General features: G+C 35.9%; 1 protein-coding gene across 3 annotated transcripts in view; it reads left to right on the forward strand.

Annotated features, from left to right (window-relative positions):
- DPYD (dihydropyrimidine dehydrogenase) overlaps positions 1 to 18,949 on the forward strand; it is an 811,527-nt gene that overhangs the window by 363,610 nt on the left and 428,968 nt on the right. For all 3 annotated transcript variants that reach the window (XM_081225179.1, XM_081225181.1, XM_081225180.1), the window contains one exon: positions 2,198 to 2,408. In XM_081225179.1, the coding sequence (XP_081081305.1) occupies positions 2,198 to 2,408 (211 nt within the window). The remainder of the gene's footprint in view (positions 1 to 2,197; positions 2,409 to 18,949) is intronic.

An 18,949-nucleotide genomic window follows, 5' to 3' on the forward strand; every position in this document is an offset into this window, starting at 1 on the left:
GGTACTAAATAGATTGAAGAATGATTTGGGGGGGCTTCCCTGGTGGCGCAGTGGTTGAGAGTCCGCCTGCCGATGCAGGAGACACAGGTTCGTGCCCCGGTCCGGGAGGATCCCACATGCTGCGGAGCGGCTGGGCCCGTGAGCCGTGGCCGCTGGGCCTGCGCGTCCGGAGCCTGTGCTCTGCAATGGGAGAGGCCACAATAGTGAGAGGCCCGCATACCGCAAAAAAAAAAAAAAAAAAAAGAATGATTTGGGGAAAAAGTGAATTCAGAAAATGACAACTACAAATAAATTGCATTTATTTTCACCTTCTACATGTTAAGTTCTGCTTTAGGTGTTTTACATTTCTGAATTGCCTTAAAAAACACCACATACCAATTAGTTAGGTATTGTTATCCCCTTTTTATATATAAGGAACTTGAAGGTCAAAGAAATTCAGCAACTTTCCCAAATAAGCAGTGGAAGTGGGTTTCAAAACTGATTCAGTTCCACTTACTTCTATTTTCCTTGTAAACCATGAGCAGTTTGAGATCCACTGTTCTGTATACTTAACACCCACACTACCCACTTATGTAGTACTTTTGCTATTGCTAACCTCTTAATTTTATAATGCAAAGTAAAATATTGTGTGATAATAGCTTAGGTAGTCCAATGTTTAAGCCATTAAAACCAGTATTCAAAAAATATCCTAAATAAGATGTAGACTGAAATAGCTTCATGCCAATATTTGGTAATATATTGCATTTCTCAAATTAAAAAAAAAAATTATCATCCCTTGAAGGAGTCATTTTAGATTTTTTTCTAATTACCCCCACACTGTTATTTTAATATACTAGATATTCTGTATATCTGTTTATAAGCTATGGCTCTATGCTTTATGTTATCTAAGAATTTTTCTTCCCCAAGAATCAATTTTGCTCCCTTTTGGGCACTATTAGTCTCATGGAGAATACATGGTATAGATCTATTAAGTTCAGAGACAGCTATAATCTAAAATGACAGTAGTTCACAAAATGTTACTTCTGGACCATCAGCAAAGCATCACCTAGGAATTTGTTAGAAATGCACATCCTCAGGACTCATCCAGTCCTATAGAACGAGGGACCTTGGGGATGGGCCTATGCAGTGTTTTAACAAGCCCTCTAAGGTGATTCTGATGCACTTTAAAGTTTGGAACCACTAGTTATGGATAGAGTGCTGAGAGATGGGTCCATGGCTTCAGAACATTGAGCAGGTTACTCTATGTCTCAGTTTTTTCATCTTGATGTAGCTCAGATAATTCCTGGTTTGAAGCCTTACACACACAACTTTCTCAGCCTCACTTGTCAACAGAGAATCTACCTGTCTTCCATGGGGTAGGGAAAGAATAAGACTCAGCACCTTCTCAACCTCTTTAGTGGGATGTTTTTACATATTTTGAAAAAGACTATTCAACATACTGGTTAGGATCACATTAACAGATGCCTGTATTTCCTCCAAAACATAAGTGGAATAAATAAATATCAACATTCTGTCTTAATAGAAGTCCCTTTATGGGCACGAAAACAAACAAAAACTAGGTTGTCTAATTTTATGGCACAATAAATTATGTGAGATATGTGGAATAACTGGGAATTTGTCAAGAGGAGCATGCTTGTGTCCTGAAATTTTCATGCATATTTTTACACGAAAAGTAAAAATAAATCTTATTTATTTCTTGGTTCTACAGAATTCCTCTAATCTATTTTCCTACCTACCATTCTAATCACTTACTTCCAGAGACTGGCTCACCCACTTTATTGACTTTTTTCCAGCTTAGATATATACAGTCTGGTAATAATAATAAGAATTTATTTTCATATAATGCAGGATTAAAAAGAGAACTTAACCTACAGAAATGAAAGCGTAAGGAGACCAGGCTACTATAGTGAGAAACCTCACACATCACCAACCGTAGGACATGCACAACCTAAAACTTGAGAAGTATCTTGTGATGCCATGATCTATAAAATTCCACATGACAACTTCCGTCTAAGACTCTCCTGAGTCAGTGGTTTATAAAATGTGAATAGCTGATAACTGAATCTCAGCTTTGGTGAAAGAAAAAACTTCATGTTTATTTAAACATTATAAGCTTCAACATGTATAATTGAATTAAAAATCAGATATTAAATAAAGAAGAAACATTTTCAAGTTTTTCTCTATTGTTTCATTTTAGATGGAGCTTGCGAAGGAAGAAAAATGTGAATTTTTGCCTTTCCTGTCCCCACGGAAGGTTATAGTAAAAGGCGGGAGAATTGTTGCTGTTCAGTTTGTTCGGACAGAGCAAGATGAAACTGGAAAATGGAATGAAGATGAAGATCAGATAGTCCATCTGAAAGCCGATGTGGTCATCAGTGCCTTTGGCTCAGTTCTGAGTGATCCTAAAGGTAGAGTGCTCGGGAGCTGAAATGTTTTATGCAATTGTCTGTTATTTTACTGCCATAATGGTTTCCAGCTTTCAGGGAATTGTTTTTCACTTGAACATTCATTTCCTTCTTCTAGTATGGAATGCAAGAAATCTTGATTTATAAGATGTAGAAATGGTATTTAATGTTTATAGAGAATTATTTTTAAAGTAGTGGGAATTGAAAAGAACATTAATCTTTCTTTTAAGCTTATAATCAAAATACATGTTCTACTTTGTAATAATTTTTGCCTTGTTTCCTCTATAAGAATAGCTTTTTCTTCAATTAGACCTAGAGTAAGAAAATGTGACAGTTAAGTTGTAAAAGCCAGTCTTCAATGAGTCAAGAAAATTAGGATCTAATGAATAGTCAAAAATAGAATTCATGTTGACTACTATCTTCATGCCAAATCATCACTAGAACATCAAAATTATCAAATTAGGAAGTTTGAACTCCTGTCATTTTATTTAAATGGCATAAGTGGACATGCTAAGAAAGAACAAAATGCTTAAAAAAAAAGATAATGAGAAAAGGAAATGTTTTATATAGCATTCCAAATGAATAATAAGTCAATCAACTAAGACTATTTTGTGTTGTTTTCCCCACACACAGTGTTTTTATGGGCCACTGTATATAAAACTTAGGTACCTCCCCATGCCTTCATTTTGCAAATCTTTTACCTTTTACTACACACTGTCAAAATGACAATTAACTATTTTATTAACTAAAAGGAAAATAAAAGAAAGACGTTTCTCTAGGTCAGAGATTCATTAAGAAAAACAGTAACAAAAAAAAAATCTAAACCTGACGATTCCTATAACTTCCTATTATATCCATGCTAAAATTACATTTTGTGTCTGAAATAGAAAGAGATATATGCTTGCAAATGTTCATATTTCTGCAACAGATAAGTGAAAATTTTAACCACTCATCAAGATATTTTATCTGCAGGACATCAAACATCTTGGTATTTGGAAACATCCAGATGTTTAATGTCATCAAGATAAATGTTTTTGAATAGCTGGATAATGGCCTGAATTTGTCACTTTTCATCTAGATGTTTATGTGATATGTAGACATAGTCACAGTGTGGTTTGTTATTTGTTGATGAGTTCAGCAAGGAAAAAAAGAACAACGTATAAATTGCATTCTATTATCTAAAAAAACATACTGTTCTTACTGCTCTGCATATGACCAAAAATTGAGTAAAAAGTTGAATCATATTTAACTTGCAATTCTGTTGATTATTTGCCTATCAAAAAATAATTTATTTTACCATCTAAATTTATGTTCCACAACTGACAACTCTAATATTAAGAAAAATATATCTTTTCCTAAGCAAACTTAAAGTAGATGTGACTTAGAAGATCATAGAAAACAGCTTTCCGAAGCTTATGTTCCTGTGTGTGTGAAAGATTTAACTTAGTATTTAAAATATGAAATAGAAGAAAAGAGAATTTGATTTATTTGTGCTTATTTGACAAAGTCATTTAAGAATTTATTTGTGTATTTTATCCCAAAATTTACTTGTATTTGTTTCTTCCAGTGCTCTACATGTGTTACCCCTTATACATTAGAGAAATCAAGGAAAAATGGTTCTTCACTTTCCTTTCTTCCCCCCTCCTGCTGACTTGAAACACAAACTGCTTGGGAAATTTTTCCTCAAATAGAATTACTTGCTTTACGAGGGCCCTTCAATATGGACATTAATAAGAGCTACTTTCAAGTTAGAAGGGAGCTGGAAGAGTTGGAATATTAAATAGCATTCATGTCTCTACTGCTTTCTAAATATATTCAATATTGTTTTTTGAATGGAAAGCATTTAAAAAATAGTAGAGAGAATCATTATTTGTTAGAAGTTGATCAAGAAGACCTTATCTAAATGGTATTTAAAATCTTAAAATAATAATTTCAAAGAAAACTTTCATGTGCACATGTATCAGGTATAGTGAAAATCAGTTTATAGGAAGCAATTTGTCCATTTGGGTAAGAAGAGAAGATATTCATGTCTCCCTCTTCTACCCTGAATTTTATCCCATCTTGATACCCATGTGATGTGATTTATGTGTGGTACCTTTGTGATTATTACATATGTGGTATGATATATTTTAATATATTTACGTATAATCTCTTTTCTTAAACATCAACCTGCTTTTCTACCCTTCTTCTTCCGTCCTTCCCCACCTCACTTTGCACAGGCTCCAGTGAACTTCATGCCAAACTCAGTGACATCTTTTCAGTCCATATTCTATTTTCTGCATTTGACAGTGTTAAATATTTCTTTCTGTGTGAAAAACTCTCTTCCGAGCCACTTAACCTTTCTGAGCCTCAGCTTTCTTCCTCTATAAAAAAACAATGATAATAATATATACTCTTCCTACCTCTCAGGACTGTTGTCAGAATTAAAATGAAATAATGGGAAAGTGCTTTGGAAATGAAACTGTAACACATTATTATTGTTTATGACGCTGCATTTTCTTTTTTAAAAAAAAATTATGTATTTTATTTATTTATTTTTTGGCTGTGTTGGGTCTTTGTTGCTGCAAGTGGGCTTTCTCTAGTTGTGGTGAGCGGGGGCTACTCTTCATTGCGGTGCTTGGGCTTCTCATTGCGGTGGCTTCTCTTGTTGCGGAGCACAGGCTCTAGGTGCACGGGCTTCAGTAGTTGCAGCATACAGGCTCGTTGGTTGTGGCTCGCAGGCTTAATTGCTCCGCGGCATGTGGGATCTTCGCGGAACAGGGCTCCGAACCCGTGTCCCCTGCATTGGCAGGCGGATTCTTAACCACTGTGCCACCAGGGAAGTCCAACACTCCATTTTCTTGCTTTTTCTTTTAATTATTCCTTTCCTACTGTCACTGACTGCTTTTCTTCCTCTAGCTTTCCAAAGTTCAGACTTTGCCTGTTTCTCTTCTTAATATATTTATTCCTTCACTGAACTGATTCATTCATTCATTCATTTATTCATACACACATTAATTCCTGTAAGAAATATTTAATGAACAATTTCTATGTGCCAAGTAATAGCTAGATTACAGTAGGCACTATTGCACTTCTGTGTAAAATGACTCTGCAATCTCTTTCTCCACTCTCTGTGTCTCAGAAGACATTTCATCATATATTTATGCTCATGCATGTAACTATGATTTAGTGAGTTTCTAGAGAATGCCAGATACCAAATTGTATTCTGGAGAGTACAAAAATGAATGATGCATTCCTTATACTTAAAAACCGCACAAACTGGTGTTGGAGGCAGACCTGCAAACAAATAGTTGTTTTATCAAGTTAAGAATACATTTAGAGAGATAGGCCCAGAGTAAGGAAGGATCACCTCATCAGGTTTCCTTAAGGCAGATTTCTTCTCAAGTTCGCTATCATACCATAGTTCTCCTGTCACTGAAGTCCAAAAATGGTGTCCCAGATTCAGATATCTAATTCCAGTTTTACTTTTCATTAAATTCAACAATTTTACCCTTCACAATAGGATGAAGTGCCTACCCCTTAGTACTTGAGAACTTCAGGAAATGATTTTATGTATACTACGTGCCTGACTTTACATTCCACTGTTCCCTGTTGAACTGTTCCTCCCAGTATCTAATATAGGGTGGATTCCAAAGCAGTTAATTTAGAAAGTCCTTGGTGAATGCATTATGTAAATATATGCTGAAGAATTCAAGGAATGAAATAAACTTGACAGAGTACATAAAGTACAGTGATAATTTATACTCAGCATTGTCTGATTACAATAATATTTTAAACGAAAATAGTAGTGAAATGAAATTGTAGTGTCTCAATTATATCAATAATAGGTATTTGTAAAGGTAAACTAAGTTGGGAATTTGCAGAAAATTAAATTTTTAATCTCATTTTTTTCTGATATACTGCATCACTTTTGCAAGTCCCTTAATTTGTGTGTTTTGCAAAGGAGAATATAAAATAACTTTATTTAGTATTGAGCACCCAATATATCTGTAATAAATATTTCATGTCAGAAAAATAGTAAGTGCCTCAATAGCTTAAAGAAAAGATAAGTACGTCAAATTTATAAAACAAATTTGTATAATATCCTTGGATTACAGTTGCTAATTATTTCATTGTTCCTAAGGCTTATAACAATTACAAGTAATCATCATTATTTTATTTAATGCTATTTTATTTCTCTTTTTTTTTGGATTGTAGTAGTAAGTGGGAAATAAGAACAAAAGACTCTGTATTCCACATCCCTGTGCATGGAATATATGTGTGCTTATTATGAGCACAATTTAATTGAATCCTTCATTAACTATGGTCCAAATTCTAAAGGCAGTGTGGTGTTCAACTTCTAATTTGATTGGTGTGATAAAGTCTTAGTCTTATTTAATATCTTTCCTATGAAAAACTGAGAGTGGTTCCACGTTTTCAAAATTCTCATCCATTTTCTCTAAGTATGTAAGATTCCAAATCACCTCAAATTTGGATTTTAGTATTGAAGACTGATATTAAAGGCTGTCAGTAAATTAAGCACAAGCTACCTTTAACTGGCATTTCTACTCCACAAATATTGCCCTTCACTGGAAATTTAAAATCATTTATTTATTTATTTTAAAAGTATGTATTTCATAATATAGGAAGTTTCCTCTTCTATTAAACACCAATGGCAGTGTTTATGGAATTGAATTTTGCCTCTTTTTGTTCGTTTGGACAATGTCAAGTTTAAGAGACTTTTTTCCTTATTTTATTCCCTTCTCTTTCTGCTTTGAAGCAAACTGCCAGTTGTGAAAGCGTGCATATCTTCACTGTTGGTTTCGAATTGATGAGAATGCATTACCATTTTCACTGACCTCACAGTTTCATTTTTCCAATGGAGGTGATAACAGTCACCTTGTCCTCACATTCCTAGGAGATCTAGTTGACACAGTTTTATGTGTCTTTGACTATGCTTTCAGACAGCTGAAGGAAGGCACTTTAGCCTGTGCCATGACCTCTGTGCCTCTTTCATACACTACACCACGTCATCCTCTCATTCTTTTGAAGTGTCCACTTTGAAAAGAGCTATGTGTTTTCATCTTCCAGAACCTATTATAATTTATCTTCCAGTTAGATTGTAAACCCCAAAAAGGCATAGACTGTACCTTTATAGCAAGTTGTAGTCCCAATAGTGGCCAACATATTATTGTACCCATAATAGATGCACAATATATATTTGTGCATTTGACTTGACTTGATTCATGTTAAGATATTAATTTTGTTACACCTAGTTGTTATTTTTTCCTGTTGTGGGGTCAGTTTGGTTTACTTTTCTTAGAAAGCACAAATGTTAGACAAGTAGTTCTATTTTTCTATTGCTATTGATTTTTTCCCCTGTTTTGGCATAAATTGTTGCATTCTTTATAATCCAATAAATAGGACACTAATTAGAGTCCCTCTGGTAGAGCAGCTTAGAGCAGGGGCTCTGGAGCCAGGCTACCCAGCTGGAAATCTGGCTCCCTTAGTCTCTTCATACTTCGTGGTCTTGTGGTCTTGATCTTTTACGAGGGAAGATTGTAGCATCTACCTTCTAGAGTTATTTTAAGAATAAATAAATTAATAATATATGTAAAGCACTTAGTGAGCATCTCTTACATTTTGGATATTTTGCTTGTGTAACAAAATCATATTTTAATAATTAAATTGAGTTATATTACACCCTTATGACATTATGAATGTTGTCTAGGAATAAAAGCATTTGAAAATTAGGACTTCATTTGGGGCCCTGCAGGCTTCGTCCACATGTCTTTATAAAATAAGTCAAGCAGATGCTCTTATAATTTATGATTTTTTCAATGAGGAGATGTTTCCTATATTTGGTTATTTTTATTTACAGAAAAAAGATTACACAGCTTGTAACTGTATCATATGTTTTAAAAATGTTTTATTATCAATTCTGATGATTTTCATACCACTGAGAGGAATTTTCTTTCAACTAATTTTTAGTAGTTAGAAAACTCCATTTTGTGTTTTCATAAATCAAGTATATAAAGAGCAGAGGATATTTTTAATATCTTTGTTTTTTCCTCTTAAACATGGTAAAACTGGGCCAAATCTTTGGTTTGTTTGCTCACTTTTATCTTAAAATGGAAAGAGAAACACTTTAGAGGATACTGTTTCAGCTCTTAAGCATTTGAAAATTGTGGTATGAGATAACTAAGATTAAAAACCTTTGTTTTTGGAAGGAAAGATAGGATGAGTGGTGTGTAAAACTGACTCGGGATAATGCTGCACAGCACTGATCAGGAGAGCAAATCACAAGGTGACTGAATTCTCCGGGCATAGCAGGGAGTGCATGGCTTTTCTTCTAGGAAAGGAGTTTATACACTTCACCCAGTGCCTACAGTTTCTTCCTGCTCATCTTACTAGAGACAAGGAAACACGAAGCCCAGTTCTTTCTGAAGATTTAAGGAAACCCTCAGAAAGCAACTTCCTTCATAGCATTAGTTGCAATTAGTTCCATAAGGGAATGAGATTTTTTTTTGGGGGGGAGTTGGGGGGGGAGGGGGACGGTGGTGGAGAGGCTTTAAAATTGCTTACCAGTTCCCTCAGAAAATTATTTCAAAACCTCATGGGGTAAATAGAAGGTTCTGCCAGTACTAGCTTCAAGTGTAGTTTGATTCACTTGCCTCCCACCCTGAGAAAACGTGCAGGCCATGGGTTAGTTTGCCTTGTTCTGGTCTAAGCCAGAGCTAGAAATTGCTAGGTAGGCAAGAAATGGTGTGCATGAGACTGTGACAATGCAGATATTCAGAAATTTTTCAAATGGGCCCATTTTTTCCTCAATTATTTTAGGTGTTGGGAAAAACCTAGAAAAGATGTTTTAAACTGAGCACTAGATGAGTCAAGTGCCCAATAATAATAGTTACCTCTGCTTGAAAAGACATGGCATCAGTATGTTTGATTTTTTTTCCTTATTAAAATGTTACTTATATGCTACTTCTCTAATGGAAGTGGGAACACTGAGGCATTTTAATAGCCCCCTTTTTTTTAACCAATATGTTTCATTTTTCAAACAATAAAGTACGTCCTTCGGAAGCCACTCATGGCACTTAGGATTCAGCAAACTTTTCTTTGAACAATTGCCCACTCTTTGTGGCCTTCAGCTTTCATCATTCCTCTTCTGCCTTACCGAAAATAAAGAGGAAGGGGAAGGAATGGAGTACCAAGTTGAAAATGTGTCATAATTGGTCAGATTATCCCTGTTGCATGCATTTTTATAAACAGAAATGTTTACAGTATAGTTTCAAAGAACAGGTTAAGGAATACTGCACTTTATTGATAGGTCGGAGAACTTTTTAACTAATGGCACAAATGTTAGAGGAAGGGCCTCACTACTGATTAATACAACTAAGAATGGATGAGAAAGAACTGAAAAATAAAGTTGTCAGTCCAATGTAACTTATGGATATGTTACAATACAGTAACTTGCATTGAAGTTTTCCTTACATACATTTCCAAACGTGCTGGAAGGGATTTAAGAGATAATGTATTCTAGACTTCTAATTTCACAGATTTATTTGTTGAGCTAATGACTTCTGATGGCCTGCTATTCCAGGCCCTGGGCTGTATTCTGGGAATAAAGTGTGGAAAAGGTGAATGCAAACTTTGTCTCCAGGAATGCAGTTTAATCAATTGTGCTGGGAGAAGGTTAGAGTCCCAGGGAAGCGCAAAACATAGTCTGAAGGTTCAGAGAAACTTCCTAGAGGAAGTGGGTTGTAAGTTGAAGGCTGAGTGTTGTGTAGGAGTTTCCAGGTGGAATGGGGGTGGAAGGGAGGGAGCCACGGGGAGATTATGCAACTTGCTCAACACCATCCTGTTAGATTAAGTAGTCATTTTACAGTCATTTTTAAAAGCTATATTAAAAAAACCAGCATGTCTTTAGAAAGTTGTCATCAGCCTACTTATTTCATGCATGTTCTCATCTTTATAAATGAAGGTCTGAATTTTTCATTTTTATTTCTAAAATTGAACTTTTAATTTTATGATTTTTACTATTCATTTTCATTATTTTTCATACAATGAACATTTTATAATATCCAAATATGTTATAGGCCCTGTCCAGTCACTAAGAATACAAGCATGAGTAAAAGAGAGTCTTTGCTCCCAGGGACTCATAGGCTAATGAGAGAAACAGGCATGTAAATACATAAATTGTAGCATAATGTGCTAATTTGAGATGATATTTGGACTGGGTTTTAGGGCTTGAGTAGGAGTTTCTCTGTTAGAGGGAATATTCATACACAAAGTACAAGCTGATGAATGGCCTCAGGTGACCAGACAATAGTGAGAAAGTCTGTTTAGCTGGAACAGATGCTGTATGGTAAGATAAGGTGGGAAGTGGGTAGGGGTAAGATGGCAGGAAATTTGGCTACAAATTTATGTGGAGTTAAGAGACTTATATGCTAAGCCAGGGGTTTTGAATTTTATCCTATAGACACCCAGGTGACAAATGAGGGGGTTTAAATATGGGAGAGACCTTTATGTTAATGAGGTAATTCTGGTAGGTGATGGATCTTCCATCTCTCTGCTTGGGTTTGCAGCATTTGTAATATTCTTCAAATAGTTGGGAGTTAGAAACCATGAAGTCACCCTTGAGGTGGTTCATATCAGAAGACAAGTGTGTTTCCTAGTATTGGATGCCTGAAATAAGCAAAGTTACTCACCAGTCACAGGTAAGATCCAACAATTGCAGGTCCCCTGTTGGGAAGCTGCAGCAGTAAGATTTTCAGTGTTCAGGGAGGGAGACAACCTGTGCTCAACTGGGCAGCTGCCAAGCTATAGGCTTGACAAGGGTGTGTCATGCATGCCTAATTTCTTCTTCCAGATCCACTAATTATAATTACTGAATTCAGCTTTTCTGAGAGAGGTGAGTAAGATACAAAGAGACACCACGAGTGTTATACCAATAATTGTTTCCCCACATGGAAGGAAGCATCAGGAGTGTGGAATAAGCATGTTGCTCCAAGGTGGCCTGGGATTAAGACAGAATAGTATTGATGAAACCAGTTAAAAGACTGTTGTTGTCAGTTTGCGTGGCTACTAATTAAGGCCCAGATTAAGTTAAAGGACATAGAACTGCAGAAGAACATTCAGACTCCAGACATATTTTTTACACAGACAGTCAGGGTTTGGTCATCTGATAAAGGGGTGGAATATGGAGTATGTAGCATGGGAATCTGATCAGATATCCATAATGCCTACAGGACTCACAAATGCAGCAGACAGAACAGATCTGAGGGAAATGGTGGTGTGTGTCATTTGGATTTGCTAATCCATTCAACAACTGGAAATAGGACTAGAACTAAGAACATTCTGATTGAAAAGAGACGTTAAGAATCATTATCTATCATTTGTCTATCTTTTCACTGTCATAACCTAGTGCCCAGAACAGTGGTTATTCATTGATTGAATTAGTGAATAAAAGCTGTTATAACTTGTACTTTAGATAACAACTTCTTAAAAGTATGATGAAAGAGGACATGTGGTATTTGGAAATCCAGTAGGATCTCACCTACCATATTATGAAGAGGAAAAAAATCAGCTTTTGTTATTGCTGCTTTTTAGGTGGTAAATATCTTTGGAGGACATGGCATCAAGACAGTTTTAATCCGTGGTCTGTACCTTCCCCCTTTCACTAATGCATTTGGTTCCTGATGCTACCATTTCATTTCATAATGCCTGAGTAATAACAGATTGATATATCCTTTGTATCGTTGGCCCAGTGATGAGAATGAATCTTTTTTTTAGTCCTCCCTGTACATTGTCTGGCTTTTAACTGTATTTTAGGCAAGAAGCATTCTCAGGAAACCAACAGTAAAACTGTACATACTTTCTTAAAAATTGTCCTAATTATCAGATTTTTTTCTGGCTGAAAGATTTATTGTCTTTCTATTATAGAATACACTGTGCAGAGTGAGGATAAAGTGGTAGGATTTAAAGCAAGTCCTGGCATTTCTGCAGAGTAACCATCCAAAATAATGGAATCTTTGCACAGTTTTTCTTTGGAATTATTTTAAAGGGGTGAAGGTGATGAGGAGGGAGGTCAAACTGATAACAGTGTTGAAAGTGATTTGGACTCAACATCACATCACTTACAACTGCCTTAGACATCCATTTGAAGCCCAACATGATATTTCTGTAATTATTTTACTTCCCTCTAATAACTGCATAGGAATAGGTTTGTTTCCCCAGTGAATAGCTCTGTTCAGAGCCTTCCCTTATCTTTGTTTTCCAGGTTTCACTAGTGGTTGATATCATATGCATTCTTACAGGGAGACAGTGGATAAATCAGTACTTTTCCATCAAATCAAAGATTACATACAAGAAGTAGAGCAGCGGCATGTAACAAGTTTTGCTGGGGAAAGAAGGTAGAAAATGGACAAAATAACATAATTGTTTCAGAGAACAGAAATCTTAAAACGTAGGAAAATGTTATTCAACATAGAGTGAGTGTTAAAACGTAGGAAAATGTTATTCAACATAGAGTGAGTGTAATACATGTCCAGAGCTTTGTTTACCATAGCCTATTATATTTGTCTTTTAAATACTAGTTATCTTATGGTATACTAAAGGTTTATTCTGCAACCAAATATTCTTGCGAAGTGTTAAACTACAGTAAGCTGCTGCTGTGAGATTGTAAAATCAAGATGTAAAATATAGTGAAATTATAAATTTAGTAATGATGTAGATTGTCTACTAATGTTCTTAGTAATATGTATTTGGTATTACAGATTATTTTTGTTAATTACTTTGCATTTGTATTCTTGGCTCAAATCACAAAATAAAAATAACAGTATACATATTTAAAATAGTCTGGTTAAATTAGATATTGACCTACATACATGTAAGTTGTAATTTCATCAGTTGGAAAATTACATTGAATCATATTTAATAGATAGCCCCCCAGTATGGAAGCTATCTAATTCAAATGTAATATTCACATGTAATTTATTAGGTGTCCCGAATGTGCTGGCATTGCTGGAGGAGAAAGCCAGCACTTACTTGAACATACATTCAGAGGTCTCACCTAAGCTTTATATGTCCTAATGCTATCCAGTGCCAACCTTTTTTCCATGCTAGCCATTCTTATAATATTTTATAATTATGAAGCTTTTCAAATGTTTTCAAAGGACTTTCATTTACACAACCATTTTTTCCATACAAGTGGACGAAAGAGTGTCAAGCATATTATGTTCAGTGAACATCCAGAGATTTTCCAAGACCTCTGAAAAGCGTATTGAAAATTCACTTTGTTTAAATTAACATGGCCAAATGTTTTCCCTGTATTTGCACACTGCTGCCAAATGAGCTACTACATCACCAGTATCATTGTATTACTCTCATAGTTTAGAATCTAAAATTATTCTCCCCTGATGGTGGAATTGAAACCAAATGCTTCAATTTAATTTTAACACCCTTCTAATCTGCCCTCCTACATACTTGTGGGACCTTATTTCCCATTCTTTCATTCTATATTTGTTGAGTTTACAACATTCTGGGTTAGGTTCTCCTGGGTTCACACACACAAAAAAAATACATTGTCCCTGTCTACAGGAGCTTGCAGTCTAATAGAGAGGGGAAAATGCAAAATGCCATTAGGTAGACTCAAGGAGAAATAGATAAACTGCTAGCATAACACACAGGGTGGAGAGATGACTTCCGATTGTAAGCATCAAAGAAGTTTTTATGGAGGCAGTGGCATTGGTAATAGAGATGAGGACTGGACAGGAATTAAGAGACTAGAGATAGGAAAGCACATTTCATCACAGTGAACAGGCTAGATACATACAAGGGGTAATTCCTTTGGCTAGATCATAATGCACACAACGAGAAATAGTAAAGGTGGAGAAATGTATCATTGCTAATTCACAACATGTCTTAGTGTTAGGCTAAAGTATCTGAATTTTATTCTAAAGTTGGTGGGTACCTGAAATCTAAAGGGCCATGTCAATAAAATATGTTCCCCTCACACACAGAGGGAAACATATAATTAATTTTGTGTCTCTTTTTTGGCCCCTGCTTCTCTCCTATTTCAACCTATACACCTTATATACTCTAAATTATGTTGACAGTAGGACTGCAGAGTAATTTATTCATATTTTAACCCAAAGTACCCAGCACAGTCTCAAGGGTTCACTGAATGAGTAGATAAATGGATGAATGAAGAGATGGATAAATGTTGGGATGAATAGAATGAAATGATTGCTTTATTCTAAATACTGCTACAGAAAATTCACAGTAAAGACAAAAGCATATGAAAGCAATGTTTATGTAAAGTATCACGTGAAGACCAGCAAGTCCTCCTTCTGTTGAGGGAATGGTCAGATGCTTGATACTTTCACTTGCATTGAAAATAGTAGCTTCCTCACTGGTCACCCTGCATTTACTCTTGCTTCCTTATAATCCTACCAGAATCAGCTTTATAAACAGGAATTACATTATTTCATTCCCCTGTTCCAAACCCTCCAGTGGTTTCCTACTTTATTTAGAATAAAATTCTTCCCACAGCTTATGAAGCCCTCCTTGATCAGGCCTCTGCCTATCTCTAGGCCCCCTCTCCTCTTCTCTTGCTTGCTTTCTTCCACGGACATAAAGCCTCGCTTCTACTCTTCAAGTGCATCAACTTCAGCTCATTCTAACTCCTCTGTAACAGTTCCCTCTGCCTGGAATGATCTGCCTCAAGGTCTTCACATGCTGGCTCATTCTTATCCTTTGTTTTAGCTCAGATGTCATCTCATCAAAGAGCCGTCTGTGCCCCTCCATCCCCACCATGATCTTCCATTTCTCAGCCCCCTCACCTCATAACACTCTCATTGATATATCTCTCTTCATAGCCATTGTCACTATTATATAGTTCACTTACTTGTTTACCTTTTATTTTTTATCTTCTGCCAACTGAAATGTACATCCCACAAGGACAGTTCCCTTATCTGTGGTTTACTACAGTGCCTACAGCTGGATTTAGTACACGGCAGACAATATTTGCTAATTGAATGAACCAATGCAAGCTAGTGCCATATTTTTTTCCTATGCAATCATTATTAAAGTCCCAGAAGAACATCCTGTATGCACTGCCTTGCTGTCTGTGCCAGATCCTTTCTCCTTAACCCCTTTTATTCTGCCTTTTGCCTTCATCATTTACCTGCACATGTCATCTTTTTACTGCTCATTGAACTCCAGATCCCCAAATCTGGTTACCTACGTTACATTTCTCTTGTATCTGACATTTCTTGAAATGATCACTTCTTGTCTGTATGGCTCAGAAACATCTTGATTCTCATGAAACTCTGATGATTCCTCTTCTGGCTTTAGTTCAGGTTGTGATTGCTGCCACTTTAAAAAATAAATGGTTCATTCTATTTTTACCCAGGTTTGTGTTCTTTCTCTTGAATTTCATCCATCATATGACTATATCTAATCCCAAGATGTAGGGCCCTCTACTAAGGTCTAGGTGTTTATCTCCAAATGCCTCTGAAGGTATTCCCAGTTGGTACAGCTGTGGTGCATTTGTAGTTAGGTTCAAATCCTGAGAATGTGATCTGTGTAGCTTATCTCAGTCTCAGTTTCCTCAGCTGTAAAATTAAAATAATACCTATTCTGTGAAGATCCAGTGAGATAACATATACATTGCCTCATCCAAAACCAACCACATGTTCCTGGAGCACTCGATAAATGTTTGTCATTATTGTCGTCATGAATTCTATTGAATATAGCCTTTGTCAATACCAAAGATAGTTCTTGACTGCATGGTAATACAACCAGTACTCTCTATAAAGAAGCTATATTTTTGAATTGTGCATTTACTTATGTGCTAAAATTGTTTAAAATAAATTCTACTGTATGTTTTAATTTTGCACTGAAGTATGCCTACAGCCGATTGACAAGGGAAAAAAAAGTCATAAGATGGATATCAAAAAGTAACATTAATGAGCTGCTAAAGCTAAAATTACAGGAACTTATGAAATTGGTTAAACATAAAAACCATTAAACTGTTTACTGAAGCTTCACAGATATACTGCAGCTAATGAGCATTTCTGCTATTTAAATAAGCCCAAATTGAACACACATTACATGGATACATAATTAGTCATGGCAGTCAAACACACATAGACTTACTTTTAAAGCTCTATTTAGGGAATCTTTTCCATTTGATTTATTTTGTTAATTAAAATATTTTTCAGTATTCACTTATATTTTAATAATATTGTTTTCACAAGTAGTGTAATTTACTTCTGGCTTTCTATTTGTTTTTATTTATGCTTTAAATGCAGCAAATGAGGATTTTATATTAAACATTTTTTAACCCCTTTCTGTAGTTATTTATATCACTTGATGGTATCATCCAGCATTTAAAAAAGTTCTTTCATTGAGAAGTATACGTAAAATATTTCAGTAGCCTTTCCACTTTTTTCACTGTCTCCTAATTATCAAGAGGTATTAGGCACCCAAATGTGCATAGAATTATGATGATTATGGTCCAAATCAGATTAAAGGATGATCTATTCCTTCAAGGAGTTTGTAGTCTTAAGTAGATGGTATCGTTGAATATAAATAAGCAAATCAAAGTGCAGCATTTGGGAATCCAACTGAGAATTTGAAAACAATCCCCATGTATTTTCCTCAAGGACACTGACCTCCTTGAGGAGATCTCTTACAGAGAAAATGAAATCAAATCTTCAAGGAGTTTAGTGTTTTAAATAGATGGAATTATTGCAGAGAAATAAGCAAATCAAGGTGAAGTGCTTAGACAATTTTAATTCTGAATTAATTAGTTGGTCAGTTTAGGAAATGAGAATGAGACTCCCTATAGAATACAAGTAAAACAAAAGGAGTTGCTACAGGCTATTATTGACATCCATCTTTTGTATTTAACTTGGGGAGCCTCAGCTTGTCTTGGGCATGGAGGGAAAGAAAATTAAATCTGTACTTTTACACTGCCTGAATTCTACAAGCATATCCAAACTGAGCATTATTTAACCATAGCAGCAGGAAAGTCAAATAGTTAAATCAATCAAAAGAAATTAGCCAAGTGCCTATTCTTCTCTAACCAGTGTGTTTGTCACTGTAGAGACTTTCTTTAGAAGCTTTGAGAAGCTTTTGGAAAATACTTGGGTTTCTTCTCTACAATGAGCTGATTCTCTAATTGTGGAAATAAGACCTAGAAGAAAGATAATTGCTGCCCCTCCAACCCCAGTCTGCTTCATTTTAATTATTCCCATGGTTCCCAATAGTGAAACTTTAAGAGACTGTTTTTGGCCTATTCCTGGCTTTTTCTTTCCCTCACACCAAGGCTCGGTGGCAAGGAGAGCTTTGGAGTGAGAAATAACTGGATTCACATACTGGCTTTACCACCTCTTGGCTATATTTAGGATGCTGATACCTACCTTAAAGAGTTGTGCTGTGGTCTAAATGAGACTACTGTATGGAAATATTCAGCATCATGTCTGCCTCACACAAGGGATCAATGAATGCTGATTGCTTTCCTTAACATTCTTCATTAGGTGAGGATGATATAAATGAGATGTAAGAAGTAACTAGGAGAGAATCTCCTTTGGTTGAATTGTTAGAACATGGTAACTGACTGCATGTTGAGATAAGTGGAGAGAAAAGATACAAAGATTATGCCAAGACTAAGATCTATTTCTAGGTTTTTTTGAGAAGGAAGAATAGGAAAAAGCAGCAGTAAAGGTTAAAGAGTGATCATGGAGGCAAATGGAAAAGCGGAAAGTGTGGTGTCATTGAAGCCAAGGGAGTTTTATGAGGAGGAAGTGGTCATCTGTTGAATGCTACTGAGAAATCAAGGAAGACAGTGCCATGCGTAGGGTGAGACAGTTGAGGCACCGACCTGCCCTTGCACGATCTTGAGCCTAAGGACCTTCTTAAATCTTGTTCTCTGGGTGTCTCACCCCACCCCACCGTAGTTCCTGAAGTAAGGTGATGACGGGAAGGGTCATTGGATGTGGCAATCTGGATCATCTTAGTGATAAGAGTTTCAGTGAAGCTTTGATGGTCACATTGAGTAGGAGATGTGAAAAAGCAAGCTTCCTAATAATTGTGAAATGTGAAAATCCCACAGGAAGCTTGTGAACTGGGTTTTAGATGTGACAATTTAGAAGGGACAGTAGAGCATCCACATTGGAATCTCTAACAGGCAGCTAGAAGTGTCAGAATAAAAAAAGCAGAAGGTAATGTTTGAGGTCATTTCCAGAGAGGTGAAGTTAAAAAGCACAAGACAACTATAATTTCTGACACAGAAAAGTGTAGTAGACAATATTTGAGAGCTGGGAAGAGGATGATGACAAGATGAGGAGGAGCCAGATAGAGCCTAAGGACAGTTTAAAAAGGAGGAGAGTCTGGATAGAGTAGCATTCCGCAAATCAGAGAAGGAGATCAAAATTACCGATTCGTCTATTGGATGCTATAGAAAGGCAAAAAGGAGAAGAACTGAAGTCACGGAATTTGGTGACCGTAGAGACCAAATTTTCATAAGAGGGATACACTGGAGGGAATAATTGGGT

Source organism: Mesoplodon bidens, assembly GCF_964165515.1.
Source record: "Mesoplodon bidens genome assembly, chromosome: 2".
NCBI lineage: Eukaryota > Metazoa > Chordata > Mammalia > Artiodactyla > Ziphiidae > Mesoplodon > Mesoplodon bidens.